The sequence below is a fragment of the Alligator sinensis genome, unplaced genomic scaffold (genome assembly GCF_000455745.1).
Source record: "Alligator sinensis unplaced genomic scaffold, ASM45574v1 scaffold1802_1, whole genome shotgun sequence".
NCBI lineage: Eukaryota > Metazoa > Chordata > Crocodylia > Alligatoridae > Alligator > Alligator sinensis.
In genome coordinates this window covers 60,862-71,065 of record NW_005843236.1, presented here as the reverse complement: position 1 = coordinate 71,065, position 10,204 = coordinate 60,862, and the positions used below count along the sequence as shown (strand labels likewise).

Here is a 10,204-nt window from a genome sequence, read left to right as displayed (position 1 = left end):
AGTTATGGAAATCACTGTGATTAACAACCAAACCAGCTAGTGCTCTTCAGGACTCTGACAACTTGCTTGGTATTAGGATCAAACTGGGTCTGTTTTGTTCCATGGAATAAATAGATATAGCCTAGAAAGAAAAATAAATTGAAGGTTTAGAATTTGCCTGTGCAATCAATTTAAAAGATTTTTCTAGAAAACAAAATTAACTTTGACAGGAAGTACATACTCCTTTATTAGAATGCCTGTTCTCAGTAAACCTGCATAAGTATTCATAAAGGTTCTCTTGAAAATCAATTTGCATTCCAATGAAGCACGTACCTTGTAGCATAATAAACATAAATATTAGTTTTATCTACCGTTATGCTGGAAAGCTGCATCAATCTGTCCAATTTTTCCGAAGTCTTTGATTATTTTCCTTGGATAACCCTTATCCATGGATTGTCTTCTTTCATCATAGCTTAATTTATAAAAAATAGCATTAATATTTATAGATGGGCAAATAATATTTAGAAAGTTCAAAATAAGACCTAACACAAAAGTGACACATCTTTTACTGGAATAATCCAACCTGACTGGACTATTACAATTGTTACTGTTCTGTGTATATCCATGAGAGACGCGAGAGATTTAAAGTGCTGTCCTATAGAAATGAATGGCAAAATGTCCAATGATGCTAGGATTTCACTGACAGCAGGGTCACCCAACTTCTGAGCAGATGAGGACCAGATGCCACACTGCCTGCCCATGCATAGCTGTCTTAGCTCCATTCTTCTCAACAAACTATCCCAGCTATCATATGCTAATCATGGTGGGATGCTGCTTGTCCACTGACTCCAGCAGCTGCTCCATTCCCCCCTGGAGCTGTGCTGCACTGCAGGGATTGCTGGGGCCTGTCTGCCTGTGCACCTCCTGCCCCACTGGGTTTCAGTTGCTTGGGTGGGGAGGGGCACACAGCACAGCTCCCACCATTGCAGGTAGCCTGCACAAGTGCACGTGTATGAGAGTGCGTGTACAGCAGCAGGCGTGATGTAGGGAATGGGGGCACATGGGAGCCATGTTAACTCTTAAGCCCACAGGCCATGAGTTGGACAGCTCTGATCTAGAAAACGTGTTGTTGTGTATATGTATTCCACTGAAATGGCAGGAAAAGGTAAACACCTGACTTGGTGCATTATCTTACAAGGCTGCCCCAAATGACTATAACATTACTAGCCTATATATACCACATACATATAGTGTCATACCACTGAGGAAAGCAGAAGCTCTGTCTGTGTAATTCTAAACCATATTTGTCCAGGTTTCAACAATTTAGATAGTATATTATGAAAAATCTTGATGAATCTTTATAGGAGGATGGTGGTACTACTACAGTATTATTTAAAGAGTCCCGTTCAACAGAATCCTAAACTGTTTTCACAAACTAAGGTGTCATTGGACTATAAGGAGGGGACCTGTTCAGAGCAACATGCTGCAGAAAAAAAATACTGAGCTGTCATGTATTCTAAACAAAAACAATGAAATATAAACAAATTGTAACCACAAAGGCTAAGTACAGATAGTCAAAAGCGCAAGGCTAAATCAATTCAATCTTTGCAGTTTAGTTTAAGCTGCATAAATTGAACCGATAAGAAAGTAAACAGACATTCACTTTTGATTCTTGAAATGCAGCCACGTGCCTGCAGTGACCCAGGCCAGAAGCCAGGGAACACTAGAGTATGCTTCCCTGCTCAGCTGGAGCAGACAGCTTGAATCTGGAGGGGAACTGGGACAGAAGTTCAGTAAACCAATGTAACCTAAATCAGTTAAGTCTGATACTACATCCATCCATGTTTATCTTAAACCAGTTCTGACTGTTTTGAAAGTGGTTTATCTGCACTGAGCTTCTGTTGTGTTACAGATTTGAACCAGTTTCCAATCACTTATACCAGTTTATGTGTAATCTCTGTTCCTAGGCAAAGTGAAGTACAATTATACCTCATGCAATTATACAGAATAATAGAAAAATAGGAAAACCCCTTCCTCAGGTTTAGGATCAACTCTGTCCAAATCATCCATCCAAAATGTTCACTGAAGTGAACTCTGTGACTTGACTTCATATTGAAGGGAAAAAAGTCCAGCATGATAACAATTCTTTTACCTTGATGTTCGAGAGTTACAGGAATATATTTCATGATATGACAAAAAAATTTGCATGTTTGTGGGTTAAATGTAGACAATTTCCCAGAAAATCACCTGTTTATAGATTTTGTGGATCCTACAGCATGTGATTCTAACCGAAATAAACAATTCTAGAAGATGGTTACAGAATCTCCTAGAAAGTTTAGTATTTTTATTGGAGTAGTTATATTTGGAAATAAATCCCATAAAAATGTATTTAATTTTATGTACCCCAGCTAAATTAAGTGCTATTTTATATTATTTTTCACAATCATCCTTCAAGCCACATGAAAAAGAAAATATGTTAAGACCGTTGAGCATTAAAACTTACCTCCAATACTTGTTGGCTACAAAGAAATATGTTTTCCCTGTATTCTTATCACTGAAAGCTGCATTAATTCTTTTAACAGTCTTTGGAAAGCCCAGCTGATGAATTCTTTTAGGGTAGCCATGGACTACATTGGATTCTTTGAAAACCCAATATTTGTCCTCTGCAAAGAAAAATAAAAATTAGTGTTTCATCAGCTGGTTCTGCTAACAGTAATCATGACTTCTGCAAGAGATCATTGAAATATTTGTTTTCATCAACAAATACCCCTGTTTCTAAAACAATATTCTTTCGTAAAATTTGTCAGATTAGCACTTTATAGATTTTGTGGAAAATGTTGCAGCCCATTCAATGTATTTTTTTTACAGAACTTGTAGAAATACATTTCCTGAATGCTCATAAAAAACTTACGCTCAAAAGTTCTGAGCGCTGTAGATGTTTGACATTTCAAAATTTCTCCTGGGTTTCACTGACTTCTAGGCATTCCCCAGCAGTACTGGTTCTTTCTGTACTTAAAATGGAGGCTCTTGGGATCAGAATTCTCTTGTTCTCAAAACCTTTGAGCAACCTTTGTTGATGATAAATCTTTTGTTAAGCTCCAGTCCAAAAAGGTCCTTTCCAAAAACTCTGATAGGAGTTTAACTTACAACTGACAGTGAATTAATTAAACAACGTCACAGAGCTACTCAAATTAACATTTTGAATTTAGAAAAGGCATTCTGCTTGAAAATTAAGTTTAAATGGGGCTTCATCTAAAGGGAATCAGGGAAGATTCCTTAATTGCACATTCTGTGAAGCAGCCTAATTACATCAAATTCATATGTCAGAGACCACGAGAATTTAAGATTGTGTTACCTTTAAAAAGAACAAATTGATCTTTTTCAACATTTTCATAAGCAGCTTGAATTCCAGCTGGCAGGGTTGGCCAGAACTGAGAGATTAAATTTATCTCAGTCTCTCTTATTTGCGGATGCTTGCGCCATAAGTACCTGATTGAGAGATAATTTGAAAATTAAAGCAGTTCCACTTTAGTCAGAAACAGATCCAGAGTTTTACAAGCCAGGGTGCCGGAACAGCAAACAACGCTGCAGAGGTGAGTACATCCTTCACTCTAGACTACACTATGGGAGCAGCAGCTGGGGACTTTTTAAAACTTCCAAAGCTGGTAAGAATACTTCCCTCTACCCATTTCTGCTCAGAGGCATGTCCCCTCCCCTTCCCTTCCTCTTATCCCCCACCTGCCGTTGCTGCTGTCCCCATTGCCCTGCGGTGAGGGGAGCTCCAGAGCTGCTCCAGTTGGGCTGCACAGGGGTTGGGCTCATCCTGGGGAAGTGTCAACACAAGCAGGCAGATGGGTTCCTGCCTGCAGGGAACACCCAAGGGGACCAGGCAGGGTAGGGAAACCTGCCCGTGCACTGCTGCCCCCACTGTCACTGTCCTGGACTGAGCTCTCCCTATCCCCAGAACAGCAGGGGAGAGGGGAAATGAAAGGGAGGAGACAGGGAAGGGAGGGGAGGGGACATGCCTCTGAGCATGGAGGGGAAAGAAGGGAGGCAATTCTTATCTTCAGGGATTTAAAAAATTCCCTGGTTGTGACTCCTGCCATATGGTCAGAAAAGGAGGTGTGACCGCACCACTGCACCCCTGTGAATGCACCCCAAATTTGAACCCAGTGCAAAGAGGACACAAGTCTGCTACAGCTACTACCTCGTAGAGTTAATTCCTGAGCTACTTTTGTGCTGAAGAGGAAAGAGTCTAATACTGCTGAAGACACATGATGTGGAAAGGTCATTACACAATTTCCCCCACTTTCTTAATAGACCTGAACATATAATGGGTAAAATAATAATTGCAAATAACACGTGGTCTCATTTTCTCAAGACTTATGAATCTGGCTTAGAATGCAAATAGAATTTTCCTATTTCCTCTTTACAAAGTGAGAGCTGGCGGGGCCCCTGTACCAGGATTTGACAGGTCTCCAGATTTCTCTCACAGCCCCTACTCGTACAAAGCACTCCTACACTGTGCTGCCACACTGGACTGCCCACCAAGCCTGGGTTTCATTTCCACTGGAAACAATAACAATTCCTTTACAATTACAGTATGCAGTGAATATTTTACCACTTACAAAGATCCTTTGGAATCAGAAAAAATAACCCATTTTGCCACAACTTAGGGAAATTTGAAGAAAAGACAAGGTGCCTGCTAACAAGGGATGCAAGCCACCACTTGCAGATATAGGTGGTGACTTTCTAGTGATATTGCTTTGTTTACACTACATTTCAAGTGGCGTTTTTATTTTTGTGACTGAAGGGGAAGAATTTTTGGTACTTTTGCTTCCTTCTCAGTACTGCAGTACAATGAGCCACCACACAGGCTTCTTGAACTTACCTGCCCTTAAAGAACAGCATTTCTCCACGCAGAGTAGCAACAGCATCAAAAGACAAATTAGGGTCACACGTTCCTGGAGTTGAGGGTCCAGTTGGTTGAACAGGTTGCAGAGATTGTCCTACATAAGGATCAAAGAATAACTTAATATTGTATCACATAGAAAAATACAACTGAAACTCTGAGTCAGGGAACATCACTCCCCCTGCCCCGCTTCCATTTACTGAAGATCAGGAAAATATGGATTGCTCTAGGATAGGTAACCTTGGGAAGTTGTGTAATGTCCTTCATTGGAGGTGTAGTAAGAGAATGTAGACAAACCATTTTTTTAGACTTAGGTATAAAGGTGACCCCACCCTTGGGCAGAAGAAGAAACTAGATGACCTCAGCAGGTCCCTTCCCTCTTTACTGTTTATGCTTTTTCTGGGAGCTCTGTATGATAACACTAGATGGTTTCTTAAAATAAACACTTCTAATTGATTAAGCCATATTCTGTGGAAAAGCAGAATTAACTAAGTGAAACATTAGGTGCTGATTTTCTTACCATAGATAGCTTGAATGCCATTAATGTCATCTTGAGGGAGATGAAATTCTTTAGTGTCTCTGTAGGCATAATTCGGGTACATCAGAGAACCAGGATCAGGAGAATGAGCCAGACCCAATGAATGGCCTAACTCATGGGCAGCAACGATGAACAAGCTGTAGCCTGAGGAATAAACATAGTGCCATTAAAATAGATGCAATGTGTTTGAATATCTAGTGTGGGTGTCTAAATGGGAAAGAGCTTTCTATGTCAAGACAGAACACACTATATGTTAGAGATATTTTTACTTATTCTGGAAACACTATGGCCTAAACAGGTATAGTAGAAAAAGAATAGTTATATGAATACATAGTCTAATCAGGCACTAATTAAGATTACATTTATTTATGCCAAAATGTGATAATGGACAAAGACACCAGCTAGGATTGGACCCTGCTGTTCAAAGGTACATAGAACAACACATAAACCCTGCCATAAAGCAGGGCTTGCTGCCAAAGGAAGTTACTTATCTCAGCACCATTTTTTTTACTCTTAACTCATTACAGACTCGAGAAAAAAAACAACCCAGCAAGCAAATCTAAATGAGACAGTTACTGCACATTGACTTAATAACACTGTCCAGTAGCATGTCATGGCAAAAACTATGCTAATAGCCTACTGCGCAGTGTTATTAGGCTAATGTGCAGTAAGCATCACTAAATAACCATGTGCCAGCACTACTGCAAAGTAACTTTAGGTACTGCACATTTAGTTAGTCCTTGATTAAGGAAGTAGTAAACTAAATGTGCAGTATCTAAGGAGGGTTAATGAATGTGTAGACAAGCCCAGAATGAAGCTCAGCTAACTCCAGCCTCTTGCAGAACTGCTTTCCTCAAAGAAGTCTGTCAAAGGGAGGGAAGAAAAAACATCTTGGGACCAGAATCTGCTACTCTTATTCCAAATATAACATTGGAAATCAATGAACAACTCGAGATGTAAATTGCTATATTACCTGAGCAAACAAGGCCAGCAAGGCAAATCTTACCCCTATTGTATTTTGTCCAAGTTTCCTCCTCATCAAAGTGGACATCTCCACCAATCCGGGGACCAGGCTGAAAAGCATGAGCCAGTGTCCCATGGGGTCCATAAAAGGGATACCCATCACCATGATCTAAAAAAAAGTAATAAATTAATTTCTTCAGTTGCCTCTATAATTGATGATGGTTAATGACTGCTTGATAACTGCCTAGGTATTACTTTGTAATCTGTTAGCTTATTTTTTCCTAGGTTTTTCTTAGGTTAGATATTAGGAAAAGCATTATCGCTAGGACGGTAGTAAAACACTGGAACAGGTTACCCAGAGGGGTTGTGGAATCTCCATCCTTGGAGGTTTTTAAGACCTGGCTAGACAAAGCCTTGGCTGGGATGATCTTGTTGGGGCTGGTGCTGCTTTGAGGAGGTGGTTGGACTGAGGTCCCTTCTAATCCTAATTTTCTATGATTCTATGATCTATGATTATTGTGTTATTTTGTATCACCTCTATATTGAAAAGACATCATTATATCTGCTGCTCCATCCTCGATTCTTCTGAATGTCAGTGGTACCACATTACTCCAGACTTCAAATGCTTGTTTGATAGCCTCGTCCACATCAGCTGGTCTCATGTCAGGTGTGCGGTTTATAATCCTTTAGGATAAAGCAAACATTAGTCTATGCACATTGACACTTGCAGGTTATTGTTAACAATACATTGCTGTAGTAAAAATATTTTATTTGATGCAAAATTCCTTATATCCATGTTTTGACAGAGGAATAGGTAGCTTGCTATTCAAATCCACAGTACTTATAACTCCTCCTAACTTTCATTAAGGCAGCCTCCTCCTTTAGAATATCAAAACCCCTCTTCTTGTGCTAAAGTCCAGAAGGGAGGGCATAGCTTTGTGTTTTTAGGCCCACATATTTGCAAGTTTGAGCCTAACCCTTTTAGCTCCACAAATTGCTTAGAGAACTATTACCTGTATGTCAGATCATTTCTTGTCCACTTTGGATTCCCATCAATTAAAACATACTCGCCGATGTCAGGCACACCACATCTGGGCTGCTTCATCATTTCCACAGTCTCATTATTTAACTTCCCAGTCACTTTTAGTCCAAAAAATGACTGCATTTTCTTGAGTTTTTCAGATACAGAATCAGTGATTTTCCTCTTAAAAGAAGGGTGCAATTCTGTTTCCAGACTGTAGAAATTTCTTAGATAACCCTGCCAAAAACAAGAGCAATGAATGTTGGTGAAAGGTCAGAGGTTCTCCTAGCAACCATAGAGCTAGTGTGGCTGTGGCACACCAGTGTCTGAGCTGATAGCACCTAAGGAAGAGATTGTGTGAGTGTCTGGCTACTTCAGTCTCCCCAGCATGAAGGTATCCATATATCAACCAAAGACAACCTTTGGCAGGAGCTCTACCACTACACCTCTGCCACTACATAGCATGTTGATAGCTCAAAGCCTTATCTAAAGCATTCGAAACTTGGGGTCTGTGTTCCAAGCAACTAGGATGGATTACTTTCTTACTAAATTAAAATTCAGGATAGATTTCTTCTTGATATGTAGATATCCTGTTTTATCAATGAGTACTGTTGCCAAAGAGTCTTAGAAATCTAAAGTTACCTTTCCAAATTTCAATTCAATTTTTATTAATGATGATCATTTAGCCCTTTTTTTCTGAGTAATACAGTTTGCTTCAATACTGTTAGGTACTAGCCCTCAGTTATTATGCAACTCTGAAAAATGGTGAAACCAACGGATGTTGCTGGATGGTGAGTGTTTTGGAAAATCAATAGCTTGATTTAGGAAAACAAACATGGATATAAAATTCTCATTTTTGTAACTCTTTTAAAAAAAATCTTGGCCCCAGTAAGTTGACAGTGCTATAACAGCCTAACTAGGAATAGCAAGTTTTATAGCTTTTAACATTTTTGGTTGTTCTTTTGGTCTTTTGGGGGGTATATACTTGGATATATGCCTTATTTTAGGTGTGTAAGAGATCCCATGGAAATAAATGAGACTACTCAGCATATTGACTTAAAACTAAGGACTAATTTGAGTGCCTGCCTGAATATATGGAACCACAGAATCTGGTTGTAAGAGAACATCATTCATTCATGTTTCCATATTGTTTTCACTTTGTTATATCACATCTGATTGGATAGATTGAAATAAAAACAGACAAATTAAATGAAACTCTTAATCCTGCTTTGCCAAACAATTTTCATTAAGATAAATTGAGAGAAAAGAAGAAAAGAGCTTCTTTAAGGCCTCTTTAACTTGGTTTATTCCAAAACAAGAGGAAAAGAAGTGCAATTTAACATTTATAAAATCCCTTTTATGAAACACACAAGACTATTCACTCTGAGGTAGAGAATATGGGAGCCATGGCAAGTATTTACCTCAACAAGCATTGTGGTGTCAACTTCTGGAGCCACAGGAGCAGCAGAGGAAAGTGCTGCACATGCTAGCAGCAGGAGTGGAAGGCTTTTCATTCTTACTGGCATTTCTGTGTCTGTTTACTCACAAGCTAGCGCACACCTCTCAGACGGTGCAGTTTATATAGCAGATGTGTCCATCAGCTGGAGCTTGACTCACTATGTATAATATCGTCTCAGTAGCAGAAAAATGATGATCCAAATAGATTCATCATCAAATAGTGATGCAACAAGGATTAGCTAATAGATTTCCCCTCTTCCAGTCATTTACTATATTTAATAAGAGTTACAAATAAAATAAGAGTCCTGTGATTTCATATTCTTTTCCTTCCTCATTTACACTATTTCTCAGCCAAGTGATTACAGTGCTTCAGAAGTTTAAAAAAGAAAATACAGTAATGAATAAAACACAACAGTCATTCAGGCTCTCAAGTGCTTGCTTAACTTTAAAGCTGTGTGCAGACTACGTGACTTCAACCTACAGGTACTTACAGCTTTTCTGTGTCCCCCGGGACTTTGGCTCTTTGAGGCAAGGGTCATCCTTTGTCCTGTGCTTTTACACTTATTGGCACTGGTCATGAATTGTGCCACGATAATCCAACTAATTAATATTATAGGCAGAATCTTCTTTTACGATAATCCAACTAATTAATATTATAGGCAGATTTTTCTTTTCCCTCGTGTGTCAAAATTGAATTTTCCAGCCACATAACTGCTATTTTCAGCACTTACTCACAGTCTCTTATTCTGGATGTAAAAATGGCCACGTGGCCACTTAGCATGAACAGCAGACTGGACTGGAAGTCCAGGTACTTAGCTCTGAATGTAAACTTAAGTCCTGGCCTGGTGAAAGCTGAAGCAGACCAGGGCCCTCCCATATTTCAGATCCAAAGGGAGAGTGGTTAGATCACCTCCCTAGAAAGCAGATGGCTCAGACTCTGTTCTGCTCCACACACCAACAGGGGACTTAAACTTGAATCTCTCTGACTTCCTTGCCCTGATCTTAAACCACCAGGTGATAGATCAGGTATTCTGTCTCTCTAGCACTCCTTTTGAAGATGAGCCACTGAACCATGTATTTAATCTTCACTGAATCAAAGCAGAAGAGATGTTTGTGCTCTATAGGAAGAAAGGGTTCAGGTAGAATCCAAAGTCTGTTCCCTTGTAGAACAGCTTCCATCTTACTGCCCCAAGCACCCTCTACCTTGTGTGCTTCCTTCTGACCCTATGTATTTTGCTTTCTTTGCTGCTGAGGGGGATAGCTTAAAATGGAAGAACCTGGAAAGTTCCTGATCTAAAGCCTGATAGTTAGGGCAATGTACCAGGAAGAAAAG

At 39.6% G+C, this 10,204-nt stretch overlaps 1 protein-coding gene across 1 annotated transcript; it reads right to left on the bottom strand.

Moving 5' to 3' along the window:
- Nucleotides 1-8,966, bottom strand: LOC102388159 (interstitial collagenase-like). Its single transcript, XM_006038058.3, has 10 exons — nucleotides 8,835-8,966; nucleotides 7,406-7,650; nucleotides 6,928-7,076; nucleotides 6,436-6,561; nucleotides 5,412-5,573; nucleotides 4,871-4,988; nucleotides 3,335-3,468; nucleotides 2,483-2,642; nucleotides 351-451; nucleotides 1-121 (listed from the first exon to the last, which is right to left on the bottom strand). The coding sequence occupies exons 1-10, from the start codon at nucleotides 8,937-8,939 to the stop codon at nucleotides 21-23; spliced, it is 1,401 nt and encodes a 466-aa protein (XP_006038120.2). The 5' UTR covers nucleotides 8,940-8,966; the 3' UTR covers nucleotides 1-20.
- Between the last annotated feature and the right edge of the window lie 1,238 nt (nucleotides 8,967-10,204).